This window comes from Canis lupus, chromosome 13, assembly GCF_048164855.1.
Source record: "Canis lupus baileyi chromosome 13, mCanLup2.hap1, whole genome shotgun sequence".
Lineage (NCBI taxonomy): Eukaryota > Metazoa > Chordata > Mammalia > Carnivora > Canidae > Canis > Canis lupus.
The window spans coordinates 46,164,926-46,179,287 of NC_132850.1; the positions used below are offsets into that span (position 1 = coordinate 46,164,926).

The 14,362-nt window shown below is 36.6% G+C and overlaps 1 protein-coding gene across 22 annotated transcripts in view; it reads right to left on the reverse strand.

Moving 5' to 3' along the window:
* The window catches only part of SLC10A7 (solute carrier family 10 member 7), a 248,533-nt gene that overhangs the window by 168,207 nt on the left and 65,964 nt on the right, over positions 1-14,362 (reverse strand). For 4 of the 22 annotated variants that reach the window (XR_012006083.1, XR_012006081.1, XR_012006082.1 and 1 more), the window contains exon 5: positions 13,812-13,866. The exons of 16 other annotated variants lie outside the window; for them this stretch is intronic. Coding sequence is in view for 2 of the 6 variants with exons in the window: in XM_072773524.1 (XP_072629625.1) it covers positions 13,812-13,866 (55 nt within the window). In the remaining 4 variants the exon portion in view is untranslated. The remainder of the gene's footprint in view (positions 1-13,811; positions 13,867-14,362) is intronic. 2 more of the 22 variants (XR_012006084.1, XM_072773525.1) reach the window with 1 other exon arrangement.

Below are 14,362 nucleotides of genomic sequence, written 5' to 3' on the forward strand. Positions count from 1 at the left end.
AGACTTAAAAAAGAGGTTGATTTATTTATCAAAAAAATTTTTTTTCATATTACCATGTAAAGAGAAACCAGAATTGTAAAGCAAATATTAAGTACTCTGCATCAGGGAGCTTTATGAGCTACATTTACAAAGTGAGATCTGTTGTTCCCATACAACACATACTAGAATACAAACAATGCTGCTAAGAGGGTGGAAGTTACTGTTATACCATTAATTCTAAAGTAGAAACAAGCAAGAAAAACTTCCACTTGGTGGAACAATTGGTGTTCAAAATTCAAAGAAGAAATATTTGACTTTGTGCTTACCTAAATATCCAGGGAATACATAGTAGATACAATATAGTTCTTAACTTTAAATGAATCACTATATTCCATGAAGCTACAACTGAATCCTGAAAGCTTCTCATATTACCCAAAAAGGATAAAAACTTGTATAACATCCAATTTGGTGGGGACAAAAGGAGAGGGAAAGAAAAAATAATAAAAAGCAAAAGGAGGGGTAGAGAAAACCTATTGACATCTTCTGTAGATCCAGAGCAGAATTAAATTAATCATCATGGACATTAGCAGCCACGTCGTAGTAAGAAAAGGATGTCAGTTTAGCAAGTTTGAATAAAGTCCAAAGCCAGGCTAAGAGCTATAGCTGAAAATGCCTTCTGCTCCAGAAGAGGATGCAATGAGAGTGCATGGGTAATGAGATCCCTGGCTCCAGAGAGCTTAGCTCTCCTATTCAAGTTCATAATTAATTCAAAGCTTTGATAATTTCATTAGATTTCTCCTTTGCTGGCCCTATCAATAAAAGATGGCACTGGACCACAGCTCCTCTGTGGCATAAACATAGGCACAGGCACAGACCAGGGAAACCTTTGCTTCCTGACAGTGACAATGGCATATGGTGTTCTGTGTTGTACAGGGAGTAGAGGAGAAAAAAAAAAAAAAAGATTTGGCTAAATAAAACATTACAAATGACAATTGTAAACTATAGCAACATATTTAACCCATTTTCCTGGAATTCCATAATGTGTGGAGAAAAATAGTAAAACTATAAAAATAAATGAGTTGTAATAAGATCAACTGGGAATACTGCCTTCCTTCCTACAAAAAATTAAAAATGCAACTTCCCCACAAACACTGTTTATTTCTAGACTCTATTTTGCCCTTAAAATGGATTGATCTCCTCTAAGTAAAGGAGTGAGGCATTCCTCTTTGAGTTCCTCTCTTCCAAATGTGTTGCTTTCCAGTGCCTTTCACCAGCCTTATTCAAGGTAACTAATGGTTTGGGCTAGTATTTAAAAACAAACAAAAGCAAAAACAAAAAAACATGGATCATTAGAAATAAAAAAGACTCAGAAGTCAAAGCAAAACAAGTCAGCTACTACTCATCAGATCAAATCACCATTCTCCCACTCCAACCAGTTCTCATTTTTTAATTGAAACACAAACAATGAATTTTATGTGGATTGGCATTTTATAAAATGATGGTGATGACAGGGACAGACCATCTCAGGCACCCAAGATGCTGCAGGCCAGCCTCTTAGTTGTTCTTCTGCCAGGGCTGACGAGTTTGAACTCACTCGTCTATCCTACCACTCGGTGCTCCCAAGCACTGAGCTCTGGCAATCATTCATGAAATGGCTGATGAAGGTGCTGGGTAATCTGAAGAATCATGTGAAATCAGACACTGAACCAAGGGTCTTGGGCTCAACAGTAACAAATAATTGAGCTAAAAGTTGACTTAATTCTACTCTTGCAGCATATAAGGGAATTAGGTTTTCCAGAGTTCCAAAGAGCGTTGATAAATATTTAGAGAGTATTTAATTGATACATAAGAGGCATGCATGTCTTTAGACTTAAGGAGGCATTTCCGGCTCCTCAGCACCATATACAAGGCCCTCCGTGAACAGGTCTCTGTCCATCTTATTTCTTGCCTCCAATTTTATATTCTGACAACACTCAACTACTTGCAATTCCTTAAATTCATTATGCTATTTATTATCTCTGTCTTTCTCCCTTCCTCTACCTAGGTAATTCCTACTTACTTTAGCAACTCCCTCCAAGAAGCTTTCAATCACCTCCTCCCACACACATACATCTACACTTCTAGGTGGATTGAGTGTCCCCATGCCTGCTTGGGCATGGCTCTTTTCACACTACTCAGATAATGTGCCTCCTTGCCCCACTAGAAATTAAAGTCTTCTGAGGAAGGAATCTGATGAAGCTCCTCCTAAGTACCTCCATGTGTATTAATCGAATCACTGAAATAAATAAGATTCCCAGGAATGTCCAAAGTCGTCTTCTCCTACTAAGTTATTCTATTTGTTTGACAGAATCCAAGGATTGGCAGAAGACTGAATCTGACACCTGGCTCCACAGCCAAACGACAGCAATGACAGATTAAGACTTTAGTCTCAACTCAATATAAACACCTCTTTCACAACCTCTTGTTTTACTTCCCATAGCCTCCCTATTATGATACAGTTACATACAGTTACATAAATATGCTTAAATAAATAATGTTTTAAAGTTTACTACTGCTACGTAGCAATAGAGTTAGTTAACAAAATCTAGAATTACCAAGGAATACTCTGAAGCCATTAAAAAGAGGATGATCTGCATATACCCATATGAAAGTCGGCTAAGATATTTAAAGTGAAAAAGCAAATTTTGAAACTGTGTGTAATTCCTTCAACATGTTTTTCCCCACACCACCAAGCAATTCTCCAACATGAGCTGGATGTCCTACAATTCAACTCAATTCTGACCCTGTCCACCTGAAACTAGTGTCAGATCCCATGGCTCAAGGGCTCAGTCCCACAAGACTGTGTCCACTTCCAATGTCAATCACAAAGATCATGTTGTCATCACCTGTGCTTCCAACAGTCTGACTATAAATCAGAGGTTCCCACAACCCTGTCCTTGAGTTTGATTAGTTTCCTAGAGCAGCTCACAGAACTGAGGAAACAAGTTTTATTCACTCAATTACCACTCTATTATGAAAAGGCTCTACAGGAACAGACGGAAGAGATGCACAGGGCAAGGTATAGAGAAAGGGCACTGGGCTTCCCAGGCTCTCTCCAAGCGAGACACACTCTCAGCAGTTCCACGTGGTCACCAACCAAGAAGCTCTCCCAAACTGTCCTTTCGGGGTTTTACAGAGGCTCCATTAAACAGGTATGATTGATTAAATCATTGGCCATTGGTGATTGAACAGTATCTCGGGCCTTTTCTCCTCCCCAGAGGTATTGGGAGCTGGACCAAAAATTCTAGCCCTTTAATCTCCAGTTGATCCCTAAGTGAGCTAGGGGCTTTCCAAAAGTCACCTAATTAACATAAGAAAAGACTAATTTTTATATGAACTTCACTTAGGAAGTTCCACGCGAGCTCAGTGCCAGAAACTGGGACAAAGATCAAATATATATTTCTTATTATAAATCACAATATCACATTCCTATTATGTAAATAGGTACATACACGCGTATGTATACACATGTAGGTATTAAAAAAAACCTCTTTTCTGAAAGGGATCACAAAAAAAAAAAAAAAAACTCCTAAAATGGTTATATTTGTTGAAAGGGATTAGGTGAGGGGTCATTTTATTTTTCATTTTGTTCTGTCTTACTCAGCTTTTGTTTTTAACCTATTCCTTTTTTACATTTCAACAAAGGTTATCTGGGCAGGGAGATGTTGAGCCTTTTATTATTTGCATTTTCAATTCCTTTGTGTCAAAAATGTAATAAACATTTTATTTTAAAACAAAATTAAGATTTTAACCTCTACTTTGCACATTTGTGATCTCCCTTGTTGGTTGCCTGGACAAGATGGAGGTTGAGCACCCTCTAGAGCACACTGCATGGTGCTGGGGGCATAAGAAGCTACAGGATGAACAGAGGGCCTCTTTCATGAGTTTCTACAGCATATAAATATTTGATTTTGAAAATAAAACAAAAATCCACCATTATTTTTGTAGAAAACAAACATGGCTATAGAGAATGAACTGAGATCAAATATGAGCCACCCGGATAATTTGCTCTGAAGGTGGAACCCTTCAGATTATACAATCAGACTTTCTTAGGATATGTTTCCTCTCTCTTGCCTTCTAGAAGCCATACCTGAAAGAGTCTATTGATTTTTTTTAGTCTACTGATTTTTAAATACAGCATTTCATTTGTTAATATTGTTTTTGCTAGAAATAATTTAATTACTCTGTCTATAATGCTCCTACAATAAGAATTTTGCCTAACTTGTACAAGATCATGTCCTCAGTGCCTAGAACAGCACCTGGCTTGTAGTAGGACCTCAATAAATATTACTGAATCAAACAGAAATGAATGAATGCTAAAGCTAACTAAATGCCCTGTATGGTAATGTTTTTATTATTAACTCATGAATTCCATCTGTAAGTATATACCTTGGTGTAATCACATTTGATGGATAATCAGATCAAGGCTAACTGAAAAAAAGTTCATTACTGAGGTTTTTTTTAATACTAAGTAGATTGACTTTCTTTCTATTACACACTTTTAGATAATATAGTGCTTTTAGTATCTGCCCAATTTTGCCCAATATATAGTATTTTGTTAATATTTTGTTATCTGTTGTACGCCATGTCGTTAGTAAATTATTCTGGAAAATTGAATAAGTTCAAGAACAAATTAATTTCTTTATAACCGGGCAGCCCGGGTGGCTCAGCGGTTTAGCGCCGCCTTCAGCCCAGGGCTTGATCCTGGAGACCCGGGATCAAGTCCCACATCGGGCTCCCTGCATGGAGCCTGCTTCTGTTTCTGCCTGTGTTTCTGCATCTCTGTGTGTGTGTCTCTCATTAATAAATAAAATCTTTAAAAAAAATTCTTTATAACCTACTTTAAGTTATTTGAAACAAAAAGATAAATTAAAAAAAAAAAACACCTGAAAACAATGGGGACAGAAAGTTTTCTAATTCATAAATGCAAACTCTACCATTGTCAAATGCCTTTAAATGTCATGAAGTTCTACCTGAAACCTTTATCTTTTGTTACAGCCAAGCCCTGTGTTATGTCCTGGAGTGACACAAATATGTAGTCCTTTTATGAAATGACTGCACTTCAAATATATGAACATTGTTGAGTCCCACTTAAGTCTCCTCTTAGACACTAAATCTAAAATATTCATAATGCTGATCCAAAACCCTTCTTTTTCCTTCCATTGTCATAAGCCCACTAAATGAAGAAATGAAATCCATTATTCACATTGGGTATTAATGATCTACTGCAAATTAATTTATGAAACTTCCAGTGTCCCCTGTTGCTTCCCCACTCAACAAAATCAGAAACGCCTACCCTAATATTAAAGTGGGACATTTATGGTTATCTCAGAATTCCCAATAATGCTCCAAACCGAGGAGAGTATGTGGCAAGTCCCCCATCATTCCTAAAGATAAGAATACCAGAATCTGGTATACCAGATATACCCATACAGTAATGACAAAAAAAAAAAAAAAAAAACATGAAAAACTAGGCCAGAGACCATTTCACATGCAGGCTATAGAAGAAAAGACGGGAAATTCTAGAAAGTATTGATAAAAGGACATTTCCAGGAGTAGAAGGTCTTTGGACTTTTCCTCGTCCCTTAGAGGAGAAACCTGACCTCCTCTCACCACCCCTGTCAAGTTGAGGATAGGGCCAATATAGACAAAAGAACCAACAATGGACATAGGAGAAATTGCAAGGAAGCAAGAATGGCACTGCTGCCCTGTGCCAGATGCTTACTGAGGGGAGAGAGCACTCACTAGGCTGCAAAGGAGCAGAGTGCACTCTGTGAGACTTCTCTGAAACATCACAGTACATCATGGTATATTCCCTAGAACTAGGGAGGGGGCGGGGATAAGAAGACTGTGTAATGAACCAGAAATAGCACTTGCTTGAGGACTGGAAACAGCAAAGGTGGGGAGGCTGCCTAGAACAGACCACAGCAGTAGGAAGAGAGACAGTAACCAGCTGGGCAAAGCATACTTCAGTTCTGTGATGGGGCGAGGCCCTGTCAATACCACTTGGGCTGGGTACATGCCTCAGCGGAATGCCATCATACTTAATTCATCTTGAGGGAACCAAAGAAACAGACTTCCAGGGTGAAGGGTCCAGCAATAAGAGGCTGAGGGGAATATGCTTAGGGGCAGGGGCTGGAAGTATATACTCTGAAGAACTCCCTCCCTTAACCTGTCCAGCAAAAAGACATAGTTCGTGGGTGTCTGCCATGACCCAAGGCACTGAGGGCTGGATTTCATCAGCACCAGTATGGTAAGACTCCCTAACCCTGTAATGCACTAGTTCTAAATTCACCCTGACTCTAAAAAGGCCAGAAGTACGGAAGGTGAGAAGGTTAAAAAAAAAAAAAAAAAAAAGGAGGTTAAAAAAAAAGTGAAACAGACCATGCCCTCTTCCCCACTGGTCCTGCCTATTTTATCATATATATGTACATTCATTAAGGGAAAAAGTATAGTGTTCAATGTTTTAAAATCAGGTTAGGGGCGCCTGGGTGGTATAGTCTGTGAAGTGTTTGACTCCTGGTTTCGGCTCAGGTTGTGATCTCAGATGCATGAGACTGAGCACCGAGTCAGGCTTTGCACTTGGCGTGGAGTCTGCTTAAGATTCTCTCTCTCTCTTGTCCTCTGCCCCTCCAACCCCAGACCTCTTCTCTCAAACAAATAAATCTTTAAAATAAAAATTTTAAAACACAGATTAGGCCTAAATTGGGAAAGAAGGGAATCTGGAGTTTTACACTAGATTGCCCTAAATTAAATTAAATACAAAAAATCAATCCTATTTACTACATAATTTACAATTTTTGCAACTAAAGGTGACTAGAAAAACCAATGATGCTGTCAAAGGAGAGAGGAGAGATGGGGAAATGGAGTTATGTAGGATGGCATTTCATGTACATAATCATTAAATTCACACCACTCAATAAAGAGATTACAGTAACAAAACAATATTTTAATTGTAAAATTGGGCTAAAAGAAAACAAGAAAAGCCAGGTCCTAGACACAGAGCAAAGGCAGGATGGTAAAGCAGGTGAGATGGTGCTACACGCTCCTGGACAACAGACTCATGCCCTGTGCCACGGAAGTGAGTCATCAGCAGCAAGCAGAGCAGAACCCTAGAAAACTCTACTTACAAAATCAAGAAAGTAACATAAAGCCAGTTACATCAAGGGTGGGCACAGGTCTGAACTGACACTACCTCTGTGATTCAGAATCCTGAACTAACGACTAAATCAAGAAAACAAAAGACGAAAAGAACCAAAGACCAAGAGAATTCCTGAGGTCCTGAAAGAAGCAAATGCAAAACTTCACTTTAGGGTCCCTTCAACAATCCAGAACACAGTGGATTTCCAGATAAAACAACCTCTACTGAACAGAAGTTTACAATAGAAAATTACAAATGTGAGAAAGCTGTATATAACAACAGCACTGTTATGAAGCAGTTAGGAAAGAAGAAGAAACTGAGTATTTCATAATACAGTAAAAAAGAAATACTAGTGGGGCACCTGGGTAGCTCAGTTGGTTAAGCGTCCGACTCTTTATTTCAGCTTAGGTCATGATCTCAGGGTTCTGGGATTCAGCCCTGCATCAGGTTCTGTGCTCAGCAGGAAGTCCACTTGAAATTCTCTCTCTCCCTCTGCCTCTGCCCCTCCCCACCCTGTGCTCTCACCCTCTTCTCTCTCTCAAGATAAATAAATAAATCATTTTTAAAAAGAACATCCTAGTTTGAATTCAACGCCTAGAGTTGGAAAGTAACACTTGAAAACTTCTAGAAACAAATGAGACTATTTTTAGGCCTTCAAAAAAAGGAGACAATTTTTAAAATAAGACACAAAAAGTACAAATGAAAAAGGAAAAGCTAGTATTGCCATGCAACAGACTTCTGGCCCCTGAGATATAAATTGATATATGCTTGATGGTGAGGGTTAGGGAGGTGAGTTTCTGGCACTGCCCTTCTTCCGTTCCTCCTGCCTACAGCAGTGAAAGCTATTGGCATCCAGAAGAGAAAGGCCGGTAGCAGTACAGAGATAGCCACTCTAATATCATTGAACCACAGAACAAATGCCAGCAACCCCCACCTCCAGGCATCTTGGTATATGAGAAAATAAGTCTCTGCTTGTTTAAGCTACTTTTAGTCTGATTTTTCTATTACTTGAAGCCTGATACAATCATGTTCCGAAATGAGGCAGAAAATAAGAAAGGGCTAATCAGGCAGGTTAGATAAATAAAAAAATGCTTCTTTAAGATATGTTTGAGTAGGCATAAGTTTTATTTAGCATAATCTCTTGTTCCCATTGCAGATAGCATAAGACATTATTGAAAAAAAAAAAAAGGAAAAGAAAATTGACTATTAGTAGTGAATCAAAGCTGCATTCTTACCCTGGAAAAGTTCTTCAACTATTTAAATTTATGTCACTCCAGCCTCTGATTCACAAGGAGAATATAATAGTTTTCAATTTTCAATTTTTATTTAAATTTTTACCAAAATTTAAATTTTCATTTAATATTTATTTCCTTTCAAAGCATAGGTTCAGTTTGAAAAAACACAGACATCAAAGATTGAATTCCAATCCTTGGTCTTCTATTAAATACAGAAACATAAAATATTTTCTTTTGACTTACTGGTATTTTCCAAGTTGCTATATGCTATGGAAATGCCAAAAAAAAAAAAAAAAAAAAGGGATTTTAGAAAAGTTTATTCCATTTTCTTTAAAGGCCAGTTATATAATTGGCTTCTTGAGAAGCACCTTACTTGCTAAAGCATTTTAATACTACCTAATTACCACTATTTTCACTGTATAAATCTACTAACAAGTAAAATATGAGTTATATATTTCTATATTAAATATTTAAATACTATTGAACCATACCACAGAAAAGTAAATACATGGGACATCAGTTAAAATGTGAGTTTATACACCATGTTCAACATTAAAGGGGCACTCTTCATTTTATTCTATTATTTATGTTAATTGCACTTTTAAAGCAGCAGTGACAAAAAAGTAGAACATTATTTTACAATCATTGCTGAATATTTTTTTTGTCAACAAACAAGTACAGATGAAGACTACAGAACTACTACAAGGCATTCCCCAATTTAAAGAAAGATTACTTTTAGAACATGAACCTTTAAATGCACCATTTTAAGGACCACTTTAACTCTTTGTTTAAAAACATTACAGGAATGAACATAAGTTCATATAGATGCAAGGTGCTAGTAAATACATCCAGCTGCTTTTCTCAGAGTCAGCTACGTTTCTTGCCTGCTTCTACAGGTTCATTTCTTGCTACCAGTGGAAAAAATTATTTAATATCCTTAATCTTGAGGTGAATGGGGGGTGGCTATTCTTGTTTGTAACTATTCATCTCAATTCAGGCAAGGAAAAAATATATTCAAGTTACCGTTTCTGGGTGCTAAATTGAATCAGGTGTCCTCTCCTCTTAAGAAAATTAAGTTGCTTTTGTGCAAGAGTGTTTTAATGAGAACAGAGCCCGTCGACAGTGATAAATGGGAATGACACCAGAGAGAGCATGTAAGCAGGACAATATGTGCATGTTACAGTCTTACAGCCTATTTTTCACTGACTATTCTGAATGACTTCGCTGTTTCTTAAGGGGCCTATTAATCTCAAATTTAGTTATTACACAACGTTTATTTGAACATATATTCTGCGGATGATGACAGTTAATAAAGGAAATCTTTCACAAGCTGTATTTTTACATATTGTTCCGACTACAGCTCCCAGTCATTTGATGGTATTGATGGAATAACCCACATTGTGCTGAGGCTTTTAAAAAAAGGCACATATATTCAGATTCCTTTCTAAGCACATGGGGACTCTTAAATAACCGTTAAAATGCATACAAAAAAATCCATCTACAAAATGGTAAAAGGACACCTTAACTGTCCAACAAAAATTGTTTAATATGAAAACTGATCCTTCTAAGACAAAACAGACACCTTTTAACACTTTTAAAGCTTTGCTGCGTAATATCCAATAGCTCTTGCATAGCAACCTACCATTTTCACCATACGCATGGCATGGAGGAGGGAAGACAAAATCAATTTTCTTGAGGTGTACAAAGAATCAAGTAGCATGGCTTTGATTTTCTTCTTGGTATGCTTTTTTGATAAAATAGCACATACTTAAAATAGTGGTGATCCTGAATTTCTCATTTCTTGTAACATAGTTAAAGGCTAACGAGGATTACTTTAACATTTCCTAAAAACATATTTATTAGCTCAAGTAACTTCATCAGTTGAGATCGTGATTCTTGCTCCAAGAGAAATATGTTACACTTTAAGTATAACTGTTTCATACTGACAAAACCTACTGATCTTAACAGGAAATATTTATACTAATTCAAGATTTTTTAAACCTTCCTCGTAACTGAGATGAATATAGACTTAGTAGAACACTTGCAATTTCATCCTCCTGAAATCTCAGTCTTCAAAGGTGTTCAATTTCAATGAAATCAGAATTTTCAACTGGTAAGGGCCCTTAGATACTATGACAATCCCTTTATATGTGAAGAAATAGAACTCTAGAGAGATAAAAGCATCTTTCCCAAGGTCATATTGGCTAGTGGCAAAGCCAGAATAGAACTCATCCACAGATGTTCCTTGTACCCTCTCTATTATACCCACACTGTCTATTTTATATGTTATTCTTAACAGATATTTATAAATATGTAATATAAAAGGGCATAAACTAAAACACCAATAGTGGTTATGTTGGGGTAACGGTTATCAATTTTTTTTTCTTTGTGATTTTTTCCTTGATTTTCAAGGTTTTTGCACTGATTATATATGTTTTAGAAAAATACACACAATAAATAATATATTAAGTACAACAAACATTCTTTTATCTTTAGGGAAATCTTAATGCTGTGCACATTATGAGGGGCTCAATGTCTGACTAAAAATTGAAAGAAATTGAAGATAATACCAAGAAAAAAACTACCTCGACTTACTTGTTAACACTGAATACTCAGGAACAGACTGTGGTTGTAATTCAGATTATCAACTATTAAATTGAAAATACATATCATTTATTAATACCTTATTAAGCACTTGTGAATTTCTAAGATGAAGCTGAATAAAACCTACTCGAAATATTCCACACTACTTAACATTGTATCTTTTTTAAAAATGCCAAATTCTCAATGACCTGAAGTTTAATTGTTCTTATCTTTTGGATTTTTTATGTCCTGTCAAGAAGGAATAAAATAAGTGCTCCTTTAATTATTTATTTATTCAACAGAAATTTATTAGCTTCTTACACTAAGCACTGAGAGTACAAAAATGAATGCCAGAGTATCTGCTCATAGTATGAGGCTAGACATCATAATGGCTATAACACAATAAAATCAATGGGATCAGAGTTATGGAAGCACAGAAATTAACTACTAAAATTTCCTTTAAAGTGGACTTTTTCAATACCTCCTAGTGATGGACAACGAGCACTTTTCTGATCAATTAATGGAAGCTCTCCTTAATGCCAATCCATGAACTAAGCTCTCAGCACACCAAGAGAGAAACTGGCTAAGAATTCCCTTACCACTTTTTTTAGAAGGGCATCCACAAAACATAAGTGACAACCTATGTCAAATCATCTAGTGTTTCTTACAAATTTTAGACCCTAGCTACCTACCTCTGTTATTTCTGCTCTTTTCCATCCATTAGGTCTGGGAATCTCAGAGCTTCTTAAGAGGACAATGGATCAATCCCTCAGCAATAACTCTCTCATCAGCTTTTCATTAGCAATAAAACAGCTTTCCTACCATCTTCTGGGAAATAACTTACCATAGATTCACAGAACGGAAATGGACTTTTGCAGATCATCTAATCAAGGCACTTTTCCTCAAAAAGGATTACACTGAAATCAGTAACAAAATGAACCCCCCTATCCTATTCTTCATATCTTCAAGATCAAAGATTGCATAATCTCTTTTAAAATTCTAGATTTTAAAAATTTTCTCACTATCAAGTCCTTTCTTTTTCTGAATTAACTTTTCATTTGAGATCATCTTTTTATGTTAGGTCTCCTGAGAAGATTCAAAAAGAGCTGTGTTATTGCTGTTACAAGTAGTATGCTGGTAAATGTTTAATAACTGGCTCTCAGGATGAGGGGAGGAACATCAGTTTATAACATTCGCTGATTTTTGAGCTGTAAATACTCCCCACCATGGCTAATTTCAAGCTGCAAACATGATGTCACTGAACACCAAGATAGGAAGGGATGGCATAATTCCCAAAGTATAAGAATGAGAAGGGCACCTAGCTGAATCAGTAGATTGAGTATCTGACTCTCGATCTCAGTCCAGGTCTTGATCTCAGGGTCATGAGTTCAAGTCCCAATTTTAAGTAGGAGCCTACTCTAAAAAAAAAAAAAGGAAAAAGATGAGAAAAAGAAGGACAAATTAAACACAAAATAAGTACAGGAAAGAAATTAAGTAAAAATATGAGCAGAAATGAATGAAATAAAAAATGATAAAGGCAACAGAGATCAATGAAATCAAAAGCTGGTTCTTTGGGAAAAAAAATCAGTAAAACTGATGATAAAGCCTTAGAAAAGGAATTGGAAAGCCTTCTCTGTAAAGGGCTACTGTTCTATTTCAACCCAACTAGTCTAAACCAACTGAATATTCTGCAATAGAATTCTGATGCTAACCCTGGAGTTAGCACAGCATAGACCCCACAAGTTCAAAGCTCAGTCCTCCACAAGACTGCCATCACTTCAGAGGGCAGCTGTACTCTAGGAATCCCCAGGCCACCAGCACTCCTAACCAACAGGCTATAAATTTAGGAGTTCCCAAGACCCTTTTGGGTTCAATAATTCAATAAAACAGCTCACTGACCTGACCTCACTGAAAGCTATAGTTAAGATTACACTTTGATTATGAGCAATACACAAAGAGGGAGGTCTGGGAACTTCTGTGCTCTATCCCCGTGGAGTCAGGGTGCATCACTCTCCCAGTAGATGAATATGTTCACCAACCAGGAAGCATCAGTGAGCTTCAGTGTCCATAGTTTATAATTGGGGTTTCATTATAGGCATAATTGATTAAATCATTAACCAAGTGATTGAACTCCATGTCCAGCTCCCTCTCCTTCCCTGGAGGTGGAGTGGCTGTTCCAGCACTCAAGTCACATGATTGGTCTTTCTGGTGACCAGCCCATATCCTAAATTAATCTAGGAGCCCATCAAGAGTCATCTAATTAGCATAACAAAACACTCTATAATCACTCAGGAAATTTCAAGGGTTTTTGAAACTCTGAGCCAAGAAACTAGGACAAAGATTAGATATATATTTTTACTATACTAGAGCAACATAATAAATATTTTAGGCATTGTAGCCCATATGATCACAAATCCTTAACTCTACTATTATAGAACAAAAGCAGCCATAGATAATACATAAGTGAATGAATGTGGTTGTATCCCAATAAAATTTTATGCATGGACACTAAATTTTTATTTTCATTTAATTTTCATGTTTCATGAAATTTTACTCTTTTTGTTATTTTTTTCTACCTGATAAAAAAATGTAGAGGGACACTTAGGTGGCTCAGTCAGTGAGGCATCCAACTCTTAATTTCCACTCAGGTCAAGATCTCAGGGTCCTGAGAGAAGGTTCTGCACTGGGTGTGGAGTCTGCTTAAGATTCTATCTCTCTCTCTCTGCCCCTCCCTGCTTGCATGTGTGCACGCTCTCTCTCTCTCTCAAAAAAAAAAAAATATATATATATATATATATACATATATATATACAAACCATTCTTAATTCACTTACTATACATGCAGCAAGACTGACTTAGCCTGCAAGCCATAGTGTGTCCATTTCTGCTCTAGGAGGAAAAGAAAAGATAGAAATGACCAATATCAGGAAAGAAGTGACATCTTGAGATCCTTCATCCTTCAGATATTTAAAGGATGAGAATACTGTTAACATATTACTTGATTTCAACACTTAATATAAAGCTACACTAATTAACAGTGTGGTACTAGCCTAATGACAGATGTATAAATCAATGAAAGAAAATAGTCCAGAAACAGATCCATATAGTTATGATACATTGATTTTTGACAAGGGTGCACAGTAATTTAATGGGGAGAAAATAATCTTTTTGGTAAAAGTGGTACTGACATCTCTAAAACAAAACAAAGCAGAACTTTAATTCTTACCTCACACCATACATAAAACATAAGTTGGAATAGATCATAGAGCTACATATAAGAGCTAAATCTATAAAACTATTAGAAGAGAATATGAAGAAAATCTTCATGACTTTGGTTGAGGACAGCATTTATCAGATAGGATACAAAAATTGTAACTTTAAAATT